Source organism: Lissotriton vulgaris, chromosome 4_1, assembly GCF_964263255.1.
Source record: "Lissotriton vulgaris chromosome 4_1, aLisVul1.2, whole genome shotgun sequence".
Classification (NCBI taxonomy): Eukaryota; Metazoa; Chordata; class Amphibia; order Caudata; family Salamandridae; genus Lissotriton; species Lissotriton vulgaris.
In genome coordinates, this window is record NC_141691.1 from 542,984,437 (window position 1) to 543,011,758 (window position 27,322).

General features: G+C 37.3%; 2 protein-coding genes across 2 annotated transcripts in view; one reads left to right on the forward strand and one right to left on the reverse strand.

The window, feature by feature from the left end:
* The window catches only part of LOC147722214 (rho GTPase-activating protein 6-like), a 787,911-nt gene that overhangs the window by 106,329 nt on the left and 654,260 nt on the right, over positions 1-27,322 (forward strand). The gene's annotated exons all lie outside the window — the stretch shown is intronic.
* On the reverse strand, positions 13,481-27,118 carry LOC147722215 (uncharacterized). Its single transcript, XM_086964681.1, has 2 exons — positions 27,014-27,118; positions 13,481-22,944 (listed from the first exon to the last, which is right to left on the reverse strand). The coding sequence occupies exon 2, from the start codon at positions 22,903-22,905 to the stop codon at positions 16,447-16,449; it is 6,459 nt and encodes a 2,152-aa protein (XP_086820807.1). The 5' UTR covers positions 22,906-22,944; positions 27,014-27,118; the 3' UTR covers positions 13,481-16,446.

Consider the following 27,322-nt stretch of genomic DNA (forward strand, 5'->3'; position numbering starts at 1 on the left):
TCCAATGTGAACCAGTGACCTGCTTGTTACCTCTTGCTCAAGTGACAAAATGCACATTTTGCCAGATGCCCAACAAGAGAAGAGACCAGCACCAGGCAATATATGAATAGGTTTCATCAGCCATCTTGAATTTGTGGGAAAAACAGCAGATCTTGAGAGTAAATCAACACAATGTGTTTTGAATATTTTTTGTGACAGTTGCACTCACAAAAAGAGGACTAAAGAGAGATGTATTCATTGGGTATATAATGTATTTTGTATATTGCCAGTCATTGGGTGTATATTGTGTTTTGGTATTGCTAGTCATGGTTTGTCTCCTGAAGCCCTACACTACTGATCTTTGGTAATGCTTCATGGGAAAGAAGGGAGGCAGGTGAAAATTCAGAGCATAGAACTACAGATGCGTTTACCATGGAGAAATTGGTGTTTTCCGCTTTGGTGTTATGAGTTAGTTGAACTTCACTATGACATGCTATGACACTCTTGGAATCCCTCGTTGGAAATAGGTGTTGCCGTACATCCTGAATTGTATATTTTTTTCTACTAACACGATCAGTCCTTGTGCCTGCCTTTTTACAGAAATAAACATCTTTTTGTGCCACACATGTCTCATGATCTACAAACCTGATGCATGTGGAAGTTACCAGTTTTACCATTATGTGTCCTGGTTTTCACCATGGTTGTTTCACCAAAGATGAGCATTGGCTTGGCAGTGGCTGGTCTTTTGGCTACCTCAGTATTTGTGCTTGGTGCCACTGTCGGATTTACTTGCTGTGTCTCCCAACTCTGGTTCATGAAGAGCTGGGAGGTGGTAGGCTTAAAAGAATATGTGAACAAAATCTATCCTATCCACGAGGCATGGCAGCATGGACTTGAAGAGGGGGAAAAGTGATGCATAGGTGAGCTATCTGAGGAAATTTATTGGAAAGGGGGCATAAGAGAGGTGATAAAAAGACAGAAATTAAATCTTTTTTCTTGATATTGGTGGGTGATATGTAAAGGAGCTGCTGATTAGAATGAGTTATGTTTTTTTCTATATCAAATGGGCTAAATAGCATTAGGAAGAGTGTTAGAAAACAGTAAGTTTTTCATATTTGAAGAGAGTTTGGCAAATGACAGGGAGGTGGGGATGACTGTTGGAGAGATCAATAATAAATATTTTAGTGTTTCTTTACTTCCAAGCTTCTACTCTTTGCAACAAGAGCTTTCTTGTCTTTCATATTCGAGGGATGTTTGGTGACCCATCAAAGAGAACAACACCGTTACTAAATGTGGAGCTCATTACGACTTTGGTGGTGCGGTGCCGGGGCTGTACTGCTAAAGCCGTGGTCGGGCCTCCCACCATATTTGGAGTTTCCTCCTGTCTGGCGGGCATTTTTTTGGGCGGTCCCATGGTGGTGCCTCTAAAAATGTGCACCACGATGGGAACACCAAAGACAGTTCCTGCACGGCATGGAATGAAAAGTCCATGCCGTGCAGGAACTTGGGTGCATGCACACAGGTGGTACTGCCAAGCATATTGATGCCTCCTGACTGGCTCAACACAGCCGGTCAACAGCAGTTCCCTGGCAGATGTGAGAGGGCAATGGCAGTCAGACCGCCTTCACCGAAATAGGATGGTGGGGAGACCGCTGCTGCCACGCCCCCAGTAGCGGACCACCTAACTCGTAATTGAGCCCTAAGTGTTTTACAGGGCAAGGCATCAAGATTCTCACACACAACTTAAGGTCCGTACACTGAGAAGTTTGTCTTTATTTTCACTCATACCCTTTGAAAAGCTCTCTAGGAAACATTTAGTTTTGCAGATGATTTGCAGTCAACAACTTTATCTACACCATGCCAAATATAATAGTAGTTCCCACTTTGAAGCATGACCTACATGTTTACAGCTTTGATATTACCATCTAGAGACGAATAGAGTTATTCTAGTTTATACTTTAAAAAAGTGTTTTAATCAGTTAAACAAATGAAAAAATCAGACTTTCAGAAAAACCAAGTGTCTCAGCAATAATTTGTTTAATACGTCTATCTGATTAAAAACTGAAAGCTCAAAACATGCACAGAAACATACTTATAAATAGTGCCTAGCACCAGCTAATATATATTACATTTAGTAAGCTAATATGGGACAAATCTGAATAATTTTTTAGATTGGTCTTCAAAATGAACTACACTGCCAACATTAGGCAGTCACGTCGATGCATAGATGTATTCTGTAGATCATGTACTTATAATATGCTTAACTGATAATCTCTGATGACTTTTTATGGAGCGCCTACAAGATTTTCATGCATTATTTAGAATGTCTTTTGATGTTACTCAGATCAACTTTGATTGCCCAATCCCATTCATCTTTAGAAGGTTAGTCCTCCCTCTCTGTCATTGTCACTTTGGAATCTTGATAATTGCCTACTGGTGCAATTATTCGTCATATTTATTATTTATGTAGTGGCTATCAGCTAGCTTTACCTCTTTTATGCCTTTTTTATGACCTACGGGTTGATTTTCGAGTGGTGCTTCTCATACATGTGATTGTTTCTACTGTGGTAACTTAATTATAGTTTGTTTTTCACAAGATTATACATGTTACCCGCCTAGAGATCTGGATAATCAATTGTGAAACTTACACGTGGTTTCATGTTAAGCTATTTTATTTTCTTGAACATTGTGATCACGTGGACGAATTTGGGACTGCCCTCTACTGTCCTGGCTATATAATGTTGTCATTTTTTGTAAGAGAGTACTGTTATTTGGTTAATAGTTAAGGGAGAGTTAGGTTTGTTCATATTATTGTTGATCCTATCGTGGTCTTCATTTCATTCCGTTGTGTTTGCTATGATTTGAGGAGTCTTATGTAGATTTTACCATTTTTATTGATTCGACTAATATATTTATGGATTACCAGTTTGGAGTTCAATAGTATTCCGTATTTTTTTCGTAAAGAATGAACCTGTTCTTTTCTGAGCTATTGCCCTGATAACTTTAATTGTTTTACTGGTCAGTCATTTTTCCTGGCACAACTTACCTTTTGGCTTAATAGATTGCCTGTGAATTTCTTTTTGAAAGTCTCTTTGCTGTGAGATATGTAGGCATTGATTATTCAAGAAACTACACATTTTCTATAAGTTATTTAGTCCATTTTTGATTTTTATGCATATATATTGTTGCATTTATGTAGTGTTTAAACGACCCACCCTATTGTGTGGTGCCATGTGAATACAGAATTATGGACACGAAGATTAAATGTAATTGTTATTATTATTATTATTATTATTATTTTTAAATCAAAATGCATCAAATGTGTAGCTTAAAGTAACTGGAAATCTTGTTGGAAGTTATGAGTACTATTCGTGGAGAGTGATAACTTTGAGAATGTTTAATGGACAAAGAAGTTTGTGCACATTTATTGTGGTCCTGGAAATTACTCATGTCACAAATTTTATTAAACCGTTTACTAGGCCGTACCTTGACAGCATGCATAAGCTGTGTGCAAGACCTGCTGTAATCAATACAATTACACTATTCCCGCCTCCTGCTTCCGATTGGCTCATCCCAGCGTCGCTTTTCTTTGCTGCTTCCTGTCTCGTTCCCGCAACAGATAACTCACTTCCTCTCTCAACGCTCAGGAGCATCGGTAAAGTACAGTGTACTTGCGCTTGCCTTTTTATCTCCTGTTTGTGAGAACTTTTTTATCTTTATTGATGATTTTGGTCCGTCTCTGTTTCTGCCCATTTTGCTTTCCTTTCTGCTTTGTGTTATAAGCCCTCCCCTACCCTTTGAGCCCCCACAGCCCCTGCAGCAGTCGTCTTTTGGCATGTGTTTCCCTGGTTTCTTTCCGGTATTGCTGCTTACACCAAGCCACCATTCTCCTACAAAAATGCAGTGTTTCCCTGTACTAAAGAGTCCCCCGACACAAATGCTGTGTTGTAATGCGCTGAACTCTCAGCACACCCGGAGTGAGCCAGTTTGACAACAATCCCACTGTGATTCTTGCCTCCGCTTCTGTCCACTGTTTTTAAAAAAGGTTTCTTTACGCCAACCCTTCTTTCACACTCCCACCACCTTTCCACGCAAGCGCATGTCCCTGGTTGCTTTCGCCGTTGATGCTTCTGCCCTCCCACCATCCTCCGCCTCACTGTTTAACAAAGTGCACCTTAATTAGTGCCACAGTCACGCTCTATTGTGGCAATAACAGCAGGGTCTGTTCACAAAAAGAGGACAAAGTTCCTATACAAGGGTGCAAAAGTCACCCGTGTAATAGGGTGCAAACAGTCACCCATACATTAAAAACAGGAAAAAGTGGGAAAAAGTAATCCTACGTAAAAAGTACCCTGATAAGAGAGGGAAAGACCTTCTACATCCTCTGCTGCCCTCACACACCCCGGAGGATGTCATGCTTCGTCATCGGGCGTTTTGCTCCTCGTAGGGCCGGCGCTGCAATTCCCTACAGGTCCCCCGAAGGGTCACTTTATCGGAGATCTTCTTATTTTTGGTCCTGAAGAAGCATCAATGACCTACGGGCGATAGAGGCGCGAAACATGTTGACCACGACTAGTGACACCCAGGCATAGTGGGCCTTGTGGGGTCAGTCAATTTTTAAGCAGTACTAACAACTGCCATGGGTTAGCTAGACAATTTTGTCGCTGCTTCCATACCCTTGATTTTACTACACCATTATGTTTGCACATCATTGATTTACCCTCCCTTACCCTTCCCCTCACACCCGCATGCAACATCCGGCTAATCCTCTAAAAGATCTCAGATAAAGTGACCCTTCAGGGGACCCGTAGGGAATTGCAGCGCCGGCCCTACGAGGAGCAAAACGTCCGATGATGAAGCATGACATTCTCCGGGGTGTGTGAGGGCAGCAGAGGATGTAGAATGTCTTTCCCTCTCTTATCAGGGTACTTTTTACCTACAATTACTTTTCCCCACTTTTTACTGTTTTTAATGTATGGGTGACTGTTTGCACCATATTACACGGGTGACTTTTGCACCCTGGTATAGGAACTTTGTCCTCTTTTTGTGAACAGATTTGGTTTAGGAGCATGGACACTGGACCTTTATTGGCTCCTTCGCCCCCCCCCCTTTCTCTCTTTCTCTTGTTGAAGAAATAACAGCAGGGTGTCAAATAACAGAAGTGGTGGCAGCCCCCCATGCCCCGTTCTTAACACCCTGCGCCATTTGTGGCCACATTTAGCAAAAAATGTGAATGTCTCAGCCGCCACAGTTCAATTCATTTCACACAAAAAGCAAGATCTGGGCAGTGCGTTCTTTAACCCAATTGCCATTTTCAAATCACAGCCCCCTCTCTCAAGGTGGAGTTCGGGGCCTAATAAGTAGGCCTGCTGTAATACAAACAAACTTTCCCCCTGCGTGTAAATACTTCACAGAAGCAGCCAAATGCCACGTGCGATTGCAACACGCCGCTGTCACCATGCATGAAAATAGGTTTTTAAAAAAAGCTAATTCAGTGGGCCTGCAAACATCCACATTCACTTTCTGAGGCAAACAGCTTGCCCTCTACAGATTACTTCCTTATTTCACTGTTCACTCTTATCTTTCACTCTTCACTGTCACTCGGGCTGTGCAGCACTAGCTGCACTGCACCATATGTGAGCTCTCTCAGCTGCAGGTGAACCATTGCGGTGTCCATCAAAGGGGGTATCGGGGAAGAACATAAATACTCTTTTCATTCTTGTTTTCCACTTTTTTCCTACCTTGTTTGCTTCACTAATAAAACACTAGCTGCCCCACCAAATCACCACACCGCTTCCCTTCTATCCCACAACTCTCCTACATACTATTTAACTCCCCTTACACATACGCTCATGCGCACATCTACAATTACTCTCCCACCACCTAAATTTTATCCCTTTCCTAAAATCCACTTTCTTGGCATCCCATAAGTAAAAAAACATTGTCATTTACAATGTTAAGAGGTCCAACTCCAACAGCCCTATTGCATTTTCAATGCAATTTCCGTTCATTGGAAATCTTGCATGGTCTGCAAACTTCCTTCTGCGCCGTGGTTTTACTGACATCATTTCTAGTGTTCAATGAAGTAAAAATTATTGTGCTCGCTGTTAAGTATTAAAAACATTGCTTTTATGTGTCGACAATAGCCGCAGTGCACTTTCAGCACCTCGCAGTGCATGGGCTGTAAACTTAACTCCCCTCTGCACCATGGTTTTACTGACATCATTTCTAGTTTTAAATGCAAAGAAAATTAATTGTGCTCGCTGTTAACTATTAACAGCATTGTTTTTATGTGTCTACAATAGCCACCGTGCTCTTTCAGCACCTCGCATTTATATGTAAATATGGGATTTCCTGATCAAAACATTTAATGAGAAGAAGCATGGAGGTATTTCTGAAAGTAGTGATGCGCTATTTGCTTAATCAGATACAAACAATACCATGAATTAGAAAACGGATTCAGGGTTTCGTTTATTGACAGTTTTTTAATTGGCTGTGGACAGCTTTACGCAAATTATATTATATATTTTCTCACACAGTCAGCTTTGTTTGGTGCAAATAAAGTGCTGTGCTGTTATCCATGTAGACAATACAAGTTCAAATATGATCTGCCTAGCCTTTCCCACAAGCTCTATGCTCAGTTAATCTCCTTTTCTCACGTGAGAGTAAGTTAATTGAAGAGTGGGTATATAAATGAGTGTCTGCTTGTATCAGTGATTGTATAAAACAGTAAGTATGTGTTAGTATCTGCAAAAAAAGTGATGTGGTGTGTGTATAAATAACTCGGGTGGTGTGTACAACTGCATACATGAGTAAATGAGTATGTAATTCCTCCTTTGCATGACTGACTAGGTGTGTGAGTAACTCTATGGAAGAGTGGGAGAGTGTGACTGTATGTATATGTGTATGAATACATATGATAGAACTGTAATGATAAGTAACTGCATGTATAAGTCACTGGATGTGTGTATAGACCTAGGAAATAGTCGGTGGTATGTAGTATCAGGCATTGTTGTGTGAATATATTCAAAAATAGTAGTCTGTTTTTTAGAGTGGGTGTATCAAAGTTTATATTAAAGCATCAGTACGAACCTCCAATTACACTTTGTGAATTGTTATACAATTTTCAACACATCTCACACTCCAGGTCTGGCACACTTTTTTAACACAGTCTCCTACGGCTTTCTACCATGCTTTGAAACAGTTTTTCTTTTAAAAGCAGACTTCATTCATTCGATCATCTCTGGAATAACAGAAATAGTCCCCATAATTCTCGCTCTCTCTGCGGCCATCTTACTACTAATTCTGCTTGTAAAAAATAGCTACGCTCTCTGTGGTAACAACTATGTCCAACAGAATATGCCTCTACGCCAAGCTACATCAATACTGGTAAAAAATGGAAAAACTTTTTGGCTACCTGCCTCTATCTAATATTGGAACCAGCTACAACATAACATTTATTTACACATATGCAATATGCGTACAGCCATCTTTTCATTACAAAACTTGCCCGTTCAACTGACGAATGGATCAATGTCTTGCCAACATCCCAACAATCGCTCCCGATATACAGCAGATAATGCAGTATCTTGAAAACCATGAACGTGATTGTTCTGGCAGTGGAGAAATGGCGTATGCAATGCAATGCAAAAAGGTATTGTGGTGGAATGGGGTTTCTGCGCAGCCGCAAAAGATCTCCTGCAACGCGCGACCTTTCACAACATCGCAGATTGCCTGCCAATTCAAATTGCCGCTCCAACATTCAAGGAACATTACTGTCCCTTCGAGGATATGAATTGGATCGCTTAGCTTTTCTTACACAATGACAACAATAGCCTCTTGGAACATTATTAATCTCAAGCCGCTGAAGAACTTCTGGACTGCAATCTCCAAGACTTGTAAGAAACTCACGTTATTCTTGGATGGATTATTTCCATCTTTTTGACTTTTTCCTTTACATTTTTTATAATACGCTTTAATTCTACTACTTGGATATAATATCTTGCTAAGTGTACTCAGACATTTGAACTCTATCTTCATTATTGGCCCTTATGTCTCCACTCTAACCAGGGATGGGTGATGTATGATCTATGCAAATACGCTATTTACTTGCTAAATTAGTCTAAACCCAACACCCATTTAGAAACCACGTCTATTCTTTGTGCACTTTCCTCTCTGCCTGCCTGTTCTCCACGAAGCCCTTTCACACAAACTTACCCATACTCAGCCACTGCTCACAACCTGACGATAAAAATGAAAAAAGACGACTTTGTTTAGGAACTCGTTGGCACAGTGTGGTAATCGTATCGTACCTTCATTTTCATTATACAATTTAGTCATTCATGTCTAATAGCTATTGTTTATGTCTGTTATTCATGTCTAATAGATATTGTTTGTCACATATGTTTATGTAATGTGCAATTCACTGATGCAGGGGCTTTGGTTTGAATACAGCAGAAGTGGTTGGAATTTGTCTCAGTTCGATGCCTTAGCTCTCTACACAAAAATGTTTTTTTAAACAGCTCAAGACAATAATGAATGGTTTGACTAGAAAGTTACCAAATGTGCTTCTCAGAAGCGCAATGTTTCTATTCCTCCTCAAAGTTCCAATGTGGGTAGAACTTGTACCAATTCTGACATGCACCACATTGAATCTACTATACAACACACTGCTGACTGTTTTACTGTTGATAATTTTGTGTTACAAAAAAGCAGTACCAGAGTACCTAAAAGGTTTTATGATTACATTTTGCAATTTCTTTTTTTTCTTCTTTCTTTATTAAAGGATACATGTGGTAATCATATCCTGCCTTTATTTTCCTTATAGAATTTAGAGTCATTCAATTCTAATAGGTATTTTCTATGTCACATGGAACTGTAACATGTAATATGGAATTCACTGATGCAGGAGCTTACGTTTGAATACAGCAGAAGCAGTTCAAGTTTGCATCAGCTGGACGCCCTAGCTCTTGCACTAGTGGGTCCAATTATGGCACTTAAATAAAGACACTTTCTATATCATTTTCAAACTCCATCCCTTTATTACACACAGCCACTTTCTTACTCACACCTCATTTCACCATTTGTCTTCTGTGGCATTGCAACATTCTGCATTATATTCTTCACAATTATTTCTTTATTCCTGCTTGCTAAAACACTGCATTCAAGTCTTCAGACAGGTAGAGGTGAGTAGTTCGCATCTCACTCCCTCTATAGTATAAACGCATACTAACACTACTTACACAGGTATGCTACCGCAGCCAGTATCCTACAGCGCCCACAGCACATCACTTTACAGAAATCAGCTCACGACTTAGACTCACAATTTCATCCCAGAGTCTTCAGACCAATACCAGTGAGTAGTTTGCCTACCACTCCCGCTATACTCTAAACGCATAGTAACACCACTTGCATACCTATGCTACAGCGGCCAGTATGCTACAGCGCCCAGAGCACATCCGTTTACAGCACTCAGCTCACAGTTTCGTCCCCAAGTTTACTGGTGCCTCACCTCAGCACCATCTCACTCTAGGCAAAACAGCACTTTCACACCGGTAAGGGTAAATACTTTTCTTAGGCCAGTATGCTACAGAGCACTCAGCTCACAGTTTAGGCACACACTTTCATCCCCAAGTTTACTGACCCCTCACCTCAACACCATCTCACAGTGCGCAAAACAGCACTTTCACACCGGTAGGGGTAAATACTTCGCTTCGGCCAGTATGCTACAGCGCCCACAGCACATCAGTTTACAGCACTGAGCTCACAGTTTGGTCACACGCTTTCATCCCTGATAGGAGTAAATACTTCGCTTTGGCCAGTATGCTACAGCGCCCAGAGCACATAAGTTTACAGCACTCAGTTCACGGTTTAGACGCATGCTTTCATCCCCAAGTGTACCGGCAACTCACCTCGGAATCATCTCAGAGTGGGCAAAACAGCACTTTCACACAGGTAGGGGTAAATACTTCGCTTCGGCCAGTATCCCTCAGCTTTTAACAATTCTTACAACAATTTTTCCCAAAACTGGATCACTACGTATAAGATGCCAGTGTTTGGTTAAAATGCTTCTCACCTGATTGTGTTGAGTATTGAATGTAGTTATCATTCTGCACTCATTTTTCTCAGCGCTTTCCTTTCTCTTCCTAGTATTACTCTTACTAAAGAGAACTTCTTCTCTTGTTTTATGGCTTTGGAAATTGCTGAATTGACACAGGTTTCAGTGAAGCCTCTGGCTTTAAAGCGTATCTTCAATGTTAGTAGTTCTCCCTCACAACTCTCCTTACTACTACAGTTGCGAATAGTTCTCAAGCTTTCCCCATATGGGATACTCATAATCCATTCTCGAGGGTGGAAACTCATGGCGTGTAACAATGTGTTACCAGCCGTTGGTTTTCGATAAAGTGTAAATAAAGTGCAGTATGGAGACGTGGCAGTTATGACTTGGCACATGTGGTTTCAATATATATATATATATATAGATATATATATATATATATATATATCAAATCCCATTCCGCCAAGGCAGTAACTCGCGCACACTCAGGATTTCTTTAAATGACGATCACGAAATCCGTGCGATCTTCGTTGTTTTTATTCCATAACAGCTATTTGAAGTCACATTACTCGACGCGTTTCGGTCTCGCAGAGACCTTGCTCACAAGACACAATAGTCCTGACTGGGGCCATTTTGGAAAAAAAAATATATGTATATGTATATGTATATATGTATATGTATATGTATATATGTATATATGTTCCCAAGTTTGCCCATGCAATGAGGACGCCACTCCACAATGGTAAGTTCACCTGAACTCTTTATTTTCAAACCGGCTTTCATTTCTGAAATCTTCTGTTTCCCTAATGCATTTCGGAGCTTATTGCTCCTTCCTCCGAGGGAAGCCTGAAAGAGTCACAGTGAAACCCTGCACACCTTGCATGAATTAGTTTTCATTTCGCCCACCTTTGGGCTTTCACCAAGAGTTCTTGCCTGCTGGGATTTGTAGTTCAAATTTCGTGCAGTGTCACATTCTCTGTGCGCTTGCAGGTCACTTTTAAATCATTTTACACGCCCTCCAGTGGGCCTCAGAAATTCGTGCCAGTTTGCATTGTAAATACCTTTGTGCTGACAACAGGAAAGAAAAGTTCCTCCTTGCAGACGCAAGGTGTGCAGGGTTTCAATGTGACTCTTTCAGGCTTCCCTCGGAGGAAGGAGCAGTAAACTCCGAAATGCATTAGGGAAACAGAAGATTTCAGAAATGAAAGCCGGTTTGAAAATAAAGAGTTCAGGTGAACTTACCATTGTGGAGTGGCGTCCTCATTGCATGGGCAAACTTGGGAATATATATATATATATATATATATATATATATATATATATATATATATATATATATATATATTCACTGAAAAAACCATAGGTTATAGACCATATATAGTTAGGAATTCGCATTTACAAAACCTTATTTTACTCACACAAAACCATTGAAATTCCATATATAGTTAGTTGCACTAACTATATATCGCGCACCCGCAATCCACTGCTGATGATGTCACATATTACATCATTCATGACATGCTCAGTGACATCACTGATGACATCTCAAATGACATCACTGATGACATCACTGATGACATCTCATTTGACATTACTGATCACATCACTGATGATATCATTCATGTGATAATACGATGAACCTCTTCAGACTCTAATATAACCTTAGATACAATCAGTGTAAACAGACACTCACAGACTGTCACTCATCCATGGAGTTACTCACACACCTAGTCAGTCATGCAAAGAATCAATCACACCTCCATTTCCTCAACTATACAGTTATACAAACATTACTTATTCAAACATATACTAACACATATTTACTCTCTTATACAATCCCTGATACAAGTTCACAATGATCCATACAGCCACTCACGCATTCACTGGCTCTTATGCACAGTTATTTATATATGTCAACTCTCACATGTACTGTGTTTTACATATGTACTTACTTTGACATGTAGCACTGAGATATCCATTCACTCACCAATACACTCATGCACACAGTCAACCGCCCATACAGCTGTTTCCACATGCACTTTTGAAACCATACATCTAGTGAATCAACTGCTCACACATCTATGCACAGTCATACACCTCCCAGCCACCCACACACACACTCAGTCTCCCATACAAATACTTGGGCAACCAATCAATAACCCATATAGTTACACATATAGCTACTTATCAACACATGCAACAGTTTACAGAACAACAGACATAATGATGCACAAATTAAGACAGTTTAGTCACTAACCCATGCATTCAGTGAGACACATTTAATCACTCACTCATACAGTCAGTCATGCACCTACTAAATCCTTCATCCAGACACTTATACATCCACTCATTCTTCAATATGTAAGACATATTTTAACTTTACAGAAACATACAGTCACTGGATGTTGTCATCAGTGATGTCATTTGAGATGTCATCAGTGATGTCATCAGTGATGTCACTGACCATGTCATGAATGATGTAATATGTGACATCAGCAGTGGATTGCGGGTGCGCGATATATAGTTAGTGCAACTAACTATATATGGAATTTCAATGGTTTTGTGTGAGTAAAATAAGGTTTTGTAAATGCGAATTCCTAACTATATATGGTCTATAACCTATGGTTTTTTCAGTGAATTTTCAAGGTTTTGTAAATGCTAATTCCTAACTATATATGGTCTATAACCTATGTTTTTTTCAGTGAATATATATATATATATATATATATATTCACTGAAAAAACCAAAGGTTTCACACCAGTTATAGTTAGGAATTAGCATTTAAAAAACCTATGAAATTCACTGAAAAAACCATAGGTTTCACACCAGTTATAGTTAGGAATTAGCATTTAAAAAACCTATTAAATTCACTGAAAAAACCATAGGTTTCACACCAGTTATAGTTAGCTGGAAATTTTACTGATATAAAACCATTGAAATTCCCACGTTATAGTTAGTCGGACTCACTATAACTTGCGCGTGCAATGCACTGCTGATGACATCACATATTACATCACTCATGACATGGTCAGTGACATCACTCATGACATCACTGATGACACCATCCAGTGAATATGTGCCTTTCTGAAAAAGTAAATATTAGTGAGTAATGTTTAAATATTTAAATATATATATTAGTGTTTTACTTTGTGTATAAGTGGCTACATGTGTTGGTAAGTAGCTACATGCGTATGTATATGGGTTATTAGATGTTTCTCTTAGTATCAGTATGAGTGTCTATATGGTTTGGTGGGGGTATTACTTAGCACATAGATGCATGAGTGACTGACTCTCTGTTTCTATGTTTTGAAGACAGCATATGTACAGGACTGTATGGGTGGATGAGTGTCTATATGTGTTTGTTAGTGAGTGAATGACTGTCTCACTAGTGTCTTTATCAGTAACTACATATGTTTTAATCTAGTATATATGAATATTGATGTATATAAGTGAGTATATGTGAGAGTAAGAGATTGTAAGAGTTCCTGTTTAAATAAGTATGTGTTTCTATAAGTGATTGTTTAAGAGAATAAATATGTGTAATTTTAAATAGAAGTAAGGTGGAAGTGTGTGTATAACTCTATATTCAAATAAATGGATGTCCAATAGTTTATCTGCACGTGTGAATATGTGTGTGAGTAACTTTTGGATGAATGTCGGTGTGTAACAGGATGTATAGGTGTATCACTTCATATGATGAGTGAGTATATGTATGAGTGACTATATAAAACTATTGGTGAATGAGTGGATGTGTATATAGATAGTGGAATTACTGAATTGCTTGTTGTAACTGATATAGGTATCTCCATTTTTTTAAAAATTTCAGTTTCTATTTTTGAATATGTGTCTCAAGGGTTACATTATAGTGAAAGGAGGTCTGTCACTATGTCACAAGGATGGTGTCATGAGTGATGTCACTGACCATGTCATGAGTGATGTAATATGTGATGTCATCAGCAGTGCATTGCACGCGCAAGTTATAGTGAGTCCGACTAACTATAACGTGGGAATTTCAATGGTTTTATATCAGTAAAATTTCCAGCTAACTATAACTGGTGTGAAACCTATGGTTTTTTCAGTGAATTTAATAGGTTTTTTAAATGCTAATTCCTAACTATAACTGGTGTGAAACCTATGGTTTTTTCAGTGAATTTCATAGGTTTTTTAAATGCTAATTCCTAACTATAACTGGTGTGAAACCTTTGGTTTTTTCAGTGAATTTCATAGGTTTTTTTAATGCTAATTCCTAACTTTTTATATAGACTCATACCTATGTGTTTTTTAGTGAATTGCTAAAGTATGTTTTTGTAAAAATGAACACTATAATGTATATTGAGATAATATTTTTAATTTAAAATATTTTTTTTTATATTTCGCTTTCGGTGCGCGCACCGGTGCGCGTACCGTCAGCGCACTAACAAAAAAAAAGAAAAAAAAATGAAGGAGGGACTGTGTAATAGATAGTAAGACAGATAAAAAGTGTAAAAGGAAGTAACTGAGAAAAGAAAAATGAATAAGGGAGCAAAAGAAAGAAGAAATAGGAAGAAGACTAAAGCAGAGGTTAAGGGAGATTGTAAATGGATGTTGAAAGTAAAAAGAAGGACAGTTAAGTATGGGAATGTCAGGTAGTGACGGAATCAGAGGAAAAGAATAGCAGTGATTGAGGGAAAGTAAATATCAGTGAATATAAGTAAAAAGGGGTGAAAGAGGGTACATGTAAGTGAATAAGGGTAACACATGGGGAGTAATAGAGACAAACAAGAGAGAGAGTAAAAGAAGGACTGTCACAAAGGGACTAAGTGAACCAGTAAAAAAGGTAAGTGAAGGAGTGTGCATAGGCAGAAGTACTGAAAGAAATTGAATGTGGTCGGAAGTAAACATGGAACAAAAGAATAAGTGAGGGAAGCAAAGTAAGGAAATAGGGGTGCGGTAGGGTGACAGAAAAATAGTGAAAATAAAACAAAAGGTGATAACAAAAAAGATTTTGTAAACACACTTACCATATAATCAATGCAAACTTGTATCTATGAAAGATAAAAGAAAAAACACGTTATAATTTCTTAAAAATATATAATAAAATAGAAACAACAGTTCATGAGGTTTAAAAATCTACAAAAGTTTACTAAGAAATGATGCAATAGTGAAGGATACAAAAACAGAAAGAAAGTAATGTAGAAAGAGAAAAAAAAAGGAAAAAGAAATAGAAAGAGAACAAATTCCTAAAGGTAAATAAGATACTAAAAGAATGTAAGATATCAAATCAAAATCAGTAAAGATAAGAAAATAAAAGAAAAATGAGTGAAAAGGAGAGAAGTCTGATTGAGAAACTATAAATAAAAAAGAGGAATAGAAGATGATTGAGAGTGAGTGAAGTAAAGTAACAGAGTGAAGGGATGAAAGGAATGAAGTTAGTATAGAACGATGGATAAAACAGGAGTGAGAGAGTAAGTACACAGAAAGACAAAAGGAAGAACTAAGTGAACTACAGTACAATGGATGCGAAAGAAAAAAAAAGGAGAAAAAGAAAGAGAGGGTTAGGAAACTAAAGCAGTGGTACTGTGAGAATATGAAAAAGATAAAAAGTGGTGGAAGGAACAGAGGAAATGCAGACAGTTCCTATTAGATTAAGAAGTTGTGAATGAAGTGCACTAAAGAAACAGCGATGAAAAAAGAGTGTAAATTAGTAAAGAGAGGTAAATAAGGGTGAAAAAGAAAATGAGTATAAGACAATGTGAACACAATATAAATTACACAATGCAAACTACACAATAACTTCTACAATATGTTACATTATTTATTTTTGCTGTTCTCAGAATATATTGAATTTCACTTAAATTAGTGAGATCAAAGTCTTCATCATATAACAGCGGGAAAAAAAAAACACAATCTAAAAGATTGTGTTTAAAAAAACCCATTCAAACATACATCTCATATAAGTACACTAATCTTTGATTCACTTACTTTTCCGTGAGACCAAATTGCAGATAGTGAAGGTCCTTTTGGTGGAAAAAAGTCTGCTGTGCTCTATAACTTCCATTTCATCGACTTCCTATGAAAAAAGATCTAACAACATCATATGTTACACTTTCCTCACGGCCAATTTGTGTCAGATATATCAGTATTTTTTACTTTGAGATCCACTTAAAGTATCTACATGAGATTGCAGATAGTGAAGGTCCTTTTGGTGAAAAAAAGTCTGCTGTGCTCTATAACTTCGATTTCATCAACTTCTAACAACATCATATCTTACATTTTCCTCACGGCCAATTTGTGTCAGATATATCAGTATTTTTTACTTTGAGATCCACTTAAAGTATCTACATGAGATAAATAATTTCAAATATTAGATTAACTAACTAACTAACTAACTTTTATTAACTATTCCCGTCTTCAAAGGCCAATTCCCTTTACTAAAACTTTGGTTTTAAAAACACTAGATAAGAATTTGTAGAGTCATAAGGCAAACGTTGTTTATAAGTTAAATGAGAATCATTGCAGTAACTCCATCCATTTTCAGATTTTAAGTAGCATGTATAATGTCCTGAGGTGGTCGAAGATCCATCATGATAAATAATAGCTTCAGTTGTAAAGGTCCTTCCAGAAATTGATAACTGAGAAGCCACAAAATTTTTGATAGAAGTTGTCAATTTAGTTCCATCAGGTCTACATCGTTGGAAAACTAAAATAATATACTGCCCATACCTTTGTATAAATAATGTGGACAGCATTGTACAGTTACATTGGGTACACACCATATTATGATCTGCTGCTTTAACTAGATTTTTAAAAGACACTGATTTACAGTCTGGTAAAGTCAAATATATAAATCTTTCAGTGTCTATTGTAGTAGTACTTGATAAACTACAATTGTGGCAGTCATGCTGCCATTGATAAGAAAGACTGAAAAGATTATCTACATCTACACCTTCATCTTCCAAAACACCAAACATATACATTAAAAATTCCTGACAATCCTGCTGAATGTTCTGTGAAAATTTATCTTGACCAGAACACAAATCTAAAATATTTCGAATTTCTGTTACACTTTCTATTTGTGCTGTAACACTGCTACATTTCTGAAACACAGAATTCAATAAACCACACAATCTTTGATCCCGATTTTCAACAATCTGTTCTTGTAAACTTTTAAGAAAAAAAACAACATTAACCACTACATTAGCATAGCAGTTGACACCAGAACTGTTTTCAAACTGAAATCCAACAACATTTTCTCCACAATTCTTTTTCTTCCTGTTTTCAATTACAGTTTTCTCTACTTTTTGTCTTTTTGCAACTACCTCACTACAATTATCCTCATTTCTTCTTTTTCGGCCTACCACACGTTTTTCAAACAGAGGATATTGAGGCAAATGTGGAGCATACTCTCTTCTTAACCTATTGTATTCTTTAACACAATCTAGATCGGCAGAAATCTTTGTCTCATCACACGCAATCAAGTACAATCCTGATAAAGTTCTGACTCGAGATAATGCCACATATGCCATACCCTCTTTAAACACAGATCTTCCAATGTTCACCAATGCACTATCTACACTTAAACCTTGAGATTTATGAATTGTCACCGCATACGCCAAACAAACAGGAAACTGTTTTCGGCGAACATATAAGTCTTTTACAAGTAAAAATCTAGCAGAACAACGACTTATTTGTTGTACTTGTTCAATGCCATCAAATTTTATTTTTAAAAATTCAATTCCATCTCTATTTCTGTAATTCACAAAATCAACAACATAACCCATTGCTCCATTTACCAGACCGCTTTCAACATTTAAATTCCTTCTCAAAATGATACGACAATTTAAACACACATTCAGAGTCTTTTCAAAACCAGCTGTTTTTGAAATACTTTTCTCCAATGAATGCAATTTAGTTTTCAAATTTTCTGACAAAACAATTGTTGCACCCATATGCTCTATTTTATCTATTGCTTCCAGTTTCACAATCTCTTCATTTTCTAAGTCTAACATTTTTTGATTGAAGATGGAACATTCTTGCAGAGTTGGCATCAAACATATCCCAGATTTCTTCTCAGTCATTTTTTTAAAAATATTCTCTGGAAGAATGTTTTCATTTGCATACAAATTTGAAATTAATCGACTATGCAAAGCTTTTTTCCCTTTCTCAGTCATTTTTCCAATTCTTACATCTTGTAGAATATTTTTATAATCTTCATCCTTGGCCTGTCGCATATTTTGAAGCAGTTCAGCATATTTAAAATTTAGCCATATATTAACATTTCCAATGCTTCCAAGGGACTTCCTGGTATCTTCATGCGTGAGCATTTTAAACACTGGTTGTCCTTTTACTGGAGTCAACTGCAATAGATCTCCAAAAACAATAATGTGTTTTCCTCCAAATAACACATCATAGTCTGTTTTAAGAATTTCTTGCATTCTCAAATGCACAAAAGCAAGCATTAGATTTGAGACCATGCTTACTTCATCTATGATAAGAAGTTTCATTTTCTTCAAGACTCTTGAAACTTCAGAACACGCATCTCCAGATAGCTTGTTGTAATGCAATTTATTATCATGTTCAACTGGCAGCATCAATAAACGATGTAGAGTAATCCCTTTAATGTTATGTGCTGCCAGACCAGTTGGAGCAGTTACAACACAAGACAGTGGTGAATCAGTCCTTTTCTGCAGATAACTTGCAACGGCTTTAATTAGAAAACTTTTTCCTGTCCCCGCTTCTCCACTTACATACAGTCGGACAGGGTCAAATAATATACATGAGCACTCTTTTTTCTCATGTCTGAATCCATGTTCAATCTGCTCTGTGACTTCATCATATATCTTTTTCTGCTCAATGTTTAGTTGCGTTACCAAATCTTCTAAGTTAACTCCATCCTCTTGAGCTTGTTCCATAGCTCTTTCCACCTCATCCATGGCAGTGGCAGCTTCATTTTGGATAATTGGTCCTCCTAGTGGATCCTGGCTCAATGAAGTAGAACTCTGACTATCTTGAGAACTGTTTCTAGCTATCTCTTCAGCAATTGTGGTTTCTTGCTCCATTTCTTCATTCAACATTTGCAGATAATTTAGAAAAATAGGACATTCTATGGTATCCTTAGTTGCATTAAAAGAGTCTTCATAACAGAGAAAATCTCCAAGTAGTTCCTCTTCTGTACGCCATGGCTTAAAGAGTTGCAAAAGAGCTAAATAGTAAAATTCTCTTTTGTCTGGAACTTCACAACTCAATTTTCGATGATTAATCAAATGGCCTTTTTTCTGCTTCACTAGACATCCTTCATAGCCAATGAGTGCATATTTTCCATTATTGATATCTTCTGTGATGTTCCTCTTATAACTGTAGTTTTGAAGAACTTCATACAAACATGTGTTCTCAAGGTGAGTACTTCTATTTGGATAGTATGTATCCAACATATTTGTCTTCAAAATATCTGTACTGTTTGGTTCTTTTTCCGCCAAATATTCAATTTCTTGTACAGATTTCAAAACTCGGTTTCGTGTTGCAGCAAGACCAAGACTCACCCAAATGATTGTTCTTGATTTGGCATAGAGACTTGCTGATGATAACCGATCAGAACATTCATATGCTCCAATTTCTCGATGCGACAACATCTTCAGACTGAAACTGTATAATTTCTTGCTTAGACTCTTTTCATGTGAAATGTCCTCCCACATTTCCTTCAGTTCTGTCTTTTCTTTTTTGGTGATGTAAGATGTCACATATCGAGCCACAGCAATAGAGTTGTCAGCAACGAACTGAATATCCATGTTAGCATTCCACATGGACAAAATCACTGGGTTGTAATCGTTGATGTACTTAGATTCTTCATTTCTTTTCAAATTATATGTGTTTTTGGGAGATTTTCTCGTCACAGTATGTCGTAGAGATGACATCAAATTATTTACTCTTCCTTTAGAAATCACTGGTCGAGGAAATGCAAAACGACATTTCGTGTAGTACTTTTCCTTGTTTTTAAATTTTCGACGACAGTACTTTCCACAACGATGAGATTGAAAACGTAAAACTTGTTGCCTTAAATTGTTTTCTTCAGTAGATTTTGGAACAGCACATGTTGAATACTCTTCAATGAAACTCATCACTGTTTCATCTGAATCTGATCCAAATTTGGGTGCATCTTTAATCCACAACAACATATGTATATGAGGAGCACCTCTCGCTTGATATTCCTTCCTCCAAAAGAAATCCAAAACCTCTCCAAGGGGAGGATTTTTTTTGTTGGTAATAAAAGACATCATAGCTTCAAATCTATGATTAAAATATCTGCAAACATTCACTGGATCTAAAGAACACAGTTCTCCTGGTGTTTTCAATTCTATATTTGGTATGTTTTCATTTGCCTCTCGTAGAAATTGAAGTAAATCGTCCCAGGCATACTCAGCACAGCTAAGAGTGAGGAACCATGTAGGAGTTCCTAAGTTTCTTAGCATACATTTCAATTCTCCATGACGACGAAACCAATACTCGTTGGTTCCACGTTGACATGCCATGAGATTGATTAGCTGAGATTCCAAAATACTGTCTTGCAGATTAACTTTCTCCATAAAGTCCCTTGCACATACATTTTGCAAATGAGGTCCACTTTTTAATATATGATTAACTGCATAAGAAAGCCCAGACAAATCACTTTCAAACAGTAGATGAAATAAATATGGAATGCATTGACGAAACCTTGGATCTTCTGCATATAATCTTAGAGTCCGGTATTCAGCTGCAGGAATTTGAACTGGTCGATCATCATATCGTCCACCACAACCTGTTGGAAATAATTGTGGAAAACAACGAGCTTCCAAACTTTCTTCCCATACACTAATGGGACTTCCTTTTGCTGCCTTCATTTGAAACAAGTCAATTGCATTTCCCATTACTTCTTTGGAATGCAAAGGATGAACAGTATAATGTTCATATATTTCTTCAGTTCTAGACACATCAACTTTTTCAATTTGACCAACTGAAGAATCACTATCTTCTTCTGTAGCTGTTTCCTCTACTCCAACACTTACATGTTTGTAGTACTCATTGTTTTTAACTAAATACAACGTTGCCTTCTTGACTTTTTTAACATCCACTAAATCTTGCCAAATTTTCTTACTCTTTGTTGGAACCCCATTAACTAGAATAACTAAAGGATCTTCTTCTACTCTTTCTACACCAATTGTATTAATATTTTTCTTTACATCTAGAGGCAAATAAACAACTCTTCCCTTTAATCCTCTCAGTAAATCTGATGGAGGCAATTTCCCTGTCTTAGGCTCCATGCGAACAATAGCCTGAAAAGGATGGACACATTGAATCAAAATAGATTCATAAGTATTTAGATCCATCAATTCAGAAGGAATATCTATCAACTGAAGATTATTATAAACTGCTCTTGCAGGCATTCTATTTTCATTTAATTTTTTCAAACAATAAGTGCAAATACGCTGATCCAAACTCAAATCAAAAGAATTCTCCACCAACAAATAACTTACAAAATCCTCCCATTCACTATTATTTTCCAATTCACTTTTTGCATATAAATCAACTAACCTAGTCTGAATTTTATAATGAGTCCGTCGACAACACACACAAGTTACATTAGGCCTCTCACTTGATTTCACCTTAAACTTGATAATTTCCTCATCAAACTTTTCAATACTTGAAATTTGTCCATTATCTTCTGCATTACCATCCATTACTATATCTATTTCTACACTGTCCTCTTTGTTCCCAAAATAACAAAACTCAATTTCTTCACAAATAGTCTTCACATCCACTTCAGATCCATGCAAAAGAGCACTATTTAACTGTTTAAGCTTAAGTGCAGGACTTTTTGCATAATACAACTTCCTCACTAATTTCCTTACGTTATTATGATGCACTGCTAACATCCTAAAATGATGAAAAACACTCCGACAAACTTTTCTAGAAAGACATGCTAGTGAATGCCCTTGCAAACCTGTGCTTTCTCTCACTCTGCAAGGATCTAACTCTTGCAGGATCTTCATTTTTTGTTTGAGACTTTTTTTACTATATGTACGTAAGAAATTTCGAAGCAAATCAATTGATTCCTGTCGCACACTACAAATACTACTGCATTTCCATGTGTACACTGGACCCTTAGTACGTCTCCCTAAAACTTCATCAGCTAAGACCTCTTCTGCATCTCTAGATACAAGTTTCTCTTTTTCCATCACACAACTATCTTTCACCTCATATGCACGACCACTGGTGTCAACTGCATGCACCAAATCATTTTCCTGAAAGTAACTCTCCTCATTAAAAAAAGGCTCAGAACTTGAACTATGCATCCATTCACCAGAAAATACTTCACAAAAATTACTCCGATTAATAATTCTTTTCCATCTACTGTTCGATTTGAAAACATCCATTGCCTTATTAAGTATCCTAATTCTATTGATTATTAAAATAAATAATTTTTTCTTAACTTCAAAAGCCTGATCAACAATCTTTTCTACACTTTTCTTTTTCTTGTAAAAAGCAGCTTTTAGTTTACTTTTCTTTTCATTTTTTAGCAAATTTAAAACTACCCTATTGCGAAACATTCGCCTACGAATGTCCCTAAAAACATTTACCCTTCTATTGCTAACCATTCTCTTCTCTCCTGGTCCAATGGAAACATTTTTTGTGGGCTTCTCTTTCCTTTTTAGATTTGTTGACTTTTTCTGTATATTCACATTAGCAATTTCATTTTTTTTCCTACGACATATGTTGCGAAGAAAAGACTTAATTGGCTTACCAGAAGCTTTTCTGGTGTTTTTTGAAGTAGTTGTTGAAGAGGATTCCATAAACTCTGTTGTTGATGTTCTCCTTTTCCGTATGGTATTTTTGATATTTCTTTGCCTTGAAGGCATTTTTGCTTCCTTTTCAGAAGTTGATTTGAATCTGTTGTTCTGTTAAAAAAACACATGAAAGACCACTATTAGCAAACAACAAAGTAATGTTAAAAAGCAAACAATATAAACAATAAATTGCAACATATTTAAGTTTATACAATAGCAACACATGGCTTTATTTTTAAAGGCCTTGCGCCACCAGTGCGTCACTTATTACCCATGTTTAAAGTCAAGCATCAGCTGCACATGGCATTCATAAATAAGGGCCAAATGCAAATACCAATCAATTGCACCCAAAAATCGATTTTTCAATAACATGTAAGAAACACTGCGCAAAACCTAAGTACAACCACTCAATATCATCAAACAAAGTCAGGGTCTGATTTATAAAGGCCTTGCGCCACCAGTGCGTCACTTATTACCCATGTTTAAAGTTTTGCATCGGCTGCACATGGCAATCATAAATAAGGGCCAAATACATATACCAATCAATTGCACCCAAAAATCGATTTTTGAATAACATGTAAGGAACACTGCACAGAACCTAAGTACAACCACTCAATATCATCAAACAAAGTCAGGCCTTATTTATGAAAGCCTTGCGCCACCAGTGTGTCACTTATTACCCATGTTTAAAGTCATGCATCAGTTGCACATGGCAATCATAAATAAGGGCCAAATACATATACCAATCAATTGCACCCAAAAATCGATTTTTCAATAACATGTAAGAAACACGGCGCAGAACCTATGTACAACCAATCAATATCATCAAACAAAGTCAGGGCCTTATTTATGAAAGCCTTGCGCCACCAGTGCGTCACTTATTACCCATGTTTAAAGTCATGCATCAGCTGCACATGGCAATCATAAATAAGGGCCAAATACATATACCAATCAATTGCACCCAAAAATCGATTTTTCAATAACATGTAAGAAACACGGCGCAGAACCTAAGTACAACCAATCAATATCATCAAACAAAGTCAGGGCCTTATTTATGAAAGCCTTGCGCCACCAGTGGGTCACTTATTACCCATGTTTAAAATCATGCATCAGTTGCACATGGCAATCATAAATAAGGGCCAAATACATATACCAATCAATTGCACCCAAAAATCGATTTTTCAATAACATGTAAGAAACACGGCGCTGAACCTAAGTACAACCACTCAATATCATCAAACAAAGTCAGGGCCTTATTTATGAAAGCCTTGCGCCACCAGTGCGTCACTTATTACCCATGTTTAAAGTCATGCATCAGTTGCACATGGCAATCATAAATTAGGGCAAAATACATATACCAATCAATTGCACCCAAAAATCGATTTTTCAATAACATGTAAGAAACACGGCGCAGAACCTAAGTACAACCAATCAATATCATCAAACAAAGTCAGGGCCTTATTTATGAAAGCCTTGCGCCACCAGTGCGTCACTTATTACCCATGTTTAAAATCATGCATCAGTTTCACATGGCAATCATAAATAAGGGCCAAATACATATACCAATCAATTGCACCCAAAAATCGATTTTTGAATAACATGTAAGGAACACTGCACAGAACCTAAGTACAACCACTCAATATCATCAAACAAAGTCAGGCCTTATTTATGAAAGCCTTGCGCCACCAGTGCGTCACTTATTACCCATGTTTAAAGTCATGCATCAGCTGCACATGGCAATCATAAATAAGGGCCAAATACATATACCAATCAATTGCACCCAAAAATCGATTTTTGAATAACATGTAAGAAACACTGTGCAGAACCTATGTACAACCAATCAATATCATCAAACAAAGTCAGAGCCTTATTTATGAAACCCTTGCGCCACCAGTGCGTCACTTATTACCCATGTTTAAAGTCATGCATCAGCTGCACATGGCAATCATAAATAAGGGCCAAATACATATACCAATCAATTGCACCCAAAAATCGATTTTTGAATAACATGTAAGGAACACTGCACAGAACCTAAGTACAACCACTCAATATCATCAAACAAAGTCAGGCCTTATTTATGAAAGCCTTGCGCCACCAGTGCGTCACTTATTACCCATGTTTAAAGTCATGCATCAGTTGCACATGGCAATCATAAATAAGGGCCAAATACATATACCAATCAATTGCACCCAAAAATCGATTTTTGAATAACATGTAAGGAACACTGCACAGAACCTAAGTACAACCACTCAATATCATCAAACAAAGTCAGGCCTTATTTATGAAAGCCTTGCGCCACCAGTGCGTCACGTATTACCCATGTTTAAAGTCATGCATCAGCTGCACATGGCAATCATAAATTAGGGCAAAATACATATACCAATCAATTGCACCCAAAAATCGATTTTTGAATAACATGTAAGGAACACTGCACAGAACCTAAGTACAACCACTCAATATCATCAAACAAAGTCAGGCCTTATTTATGAAAGCCTTGCGCCACCAGTGCGTCACTTATTACCCATGTTTAAAGTCATGCATCAGTTGCACATGGCAATCATAAATAAGGGCCAAATACATATACCAATCAATTGCACCCAAAAATCGATTTTTGAATAACATGTAAGAAACACTGCGCAAAACCTAAGTACAACCACTCAATATCATCAAACAAAGTCAGGGCCTTATTTATGAAAGCCTTGCGCCACCAGTGCGTCACTTATTACCCATGTTTAAAATCATGCATCAGTTTCACATGGCAATCATAAATAAGGGCCAAATACATATACCAATCAATTGCACCCAAAAATCGATTTTTGAATAACATGTAAGGAACACTGCACAGAACCTAAGTACAACCACTCAATATCATCAAACAAAGTCAGGCCTTATTTATGAAAGCCTTGCGCCACCAGTGCGTCACTTATTACCCATGTTTAAAGTCATGCATCAGTTGCACATGGCAATCATAAATAAGGGCCAAATACATATACCAATCAATTGCACCCAAAAATCGATTTTTGAATAACATGTAAGGAACACTGCACAGAACCTATGTACAACCAATCAATATCATCAAACAAAGTCAGAGCCTTATTTATGAAAGCCTTGCGCCACCAGTGCGTCACTTATTACCCATGTTTAAAGTCATGCATCAGCTGCACATGGCAATCATAAATAAGGGCCAAATACATATACCAATCAATTGCACCCAAAAATCGATTTTTGAATAACATGTAAGGAACACTGCACAGAACCTAAGTACAACCACTCAATATCATCAAACAAAGTCAGGCCTTATTTATGAAAGCCTTGCGCCACCAGTGCGTCACTTATTACCCATGTTTAAAGTCATGCATCAGTTGCACATGGCAATCATAAATTAGGGCAAAATACATATACTAATCAATTGCACCCAAAAATCGATTTTTCAATAACATGTAAGAAACACGGCGCAGAACCTAAGTACAACCAATCAATATCATCAAACAAAGTCAGGGCCTTATTTATGAAAGCCTTGCGCCACCAGTGCGTCACTTATTACCCATGTTTAAAATCATGCATCAGTTTCACATGGCAATCATAAATAAGGGCCAAATACATATACCAATCAATTGCACCCAAAAATCGATTTTTGAATAACATGTAAGGAACACTGCACAGAACCTAAGTACAACCACTCAATATCATCAAACAAAGTCAGGGCCTTATTTATGAAAGCCTTGCGCCACCAGTGCGTCACTTATTACCCATGTTTAAAGTCATGCATCAGCTGCACATGGCATTCATAAATAAGGGCCAAATACATATACCAATCAATTGCACCCAAAAATCGATTTTTCAATAACATGTAAGAAACACTGCACAGAACCTAACTACAACCACTCAATATCATCAAACAAAGTCAGGGCCTCATTTATAAAAGCCTGGCGCCACCAGTGCATCACTTATTACCCATGTTTAAAGTCATGCATCAACTGCACATGGCAATCATAAAAAAGGCCAAATAAAAATACCATTCATTTGCACCCAAAATCGATTTTTAAATAACATGTAAAAAACACTGCGCAGGACTTATATACTAACATACAATTTCACTTCTAAAACATAACTATCTGCTTCCAAATATTCTCCATAGAGAAAATAAATCTCTATCTAAATTAAATGAATCATTACTTACCTTTAGAAATGCTTTTGGAGATTGAAAACAGTGTCAGACACACACACCAATTTTTCTTTAGCAGAGGAGAAGGTGTGCTCTCAATACACTGAAACCAAGACTGGCATAGAAAATCTCTATCTTTGTACACATATGCCTTAATTCAACCAATGAAAACTCTTCCCTCACTATTTTCAAACCAACACCCATCCCCCTCTCAAACCTTTCTATCTGTTACCATAGCAACTCCCTCCTAACTGAACTCTAAGGTTCAAAAGTTTATCTTACAATGTTGCAAATTAACTCAGCAAGGATGTTTGACCTGTCAAT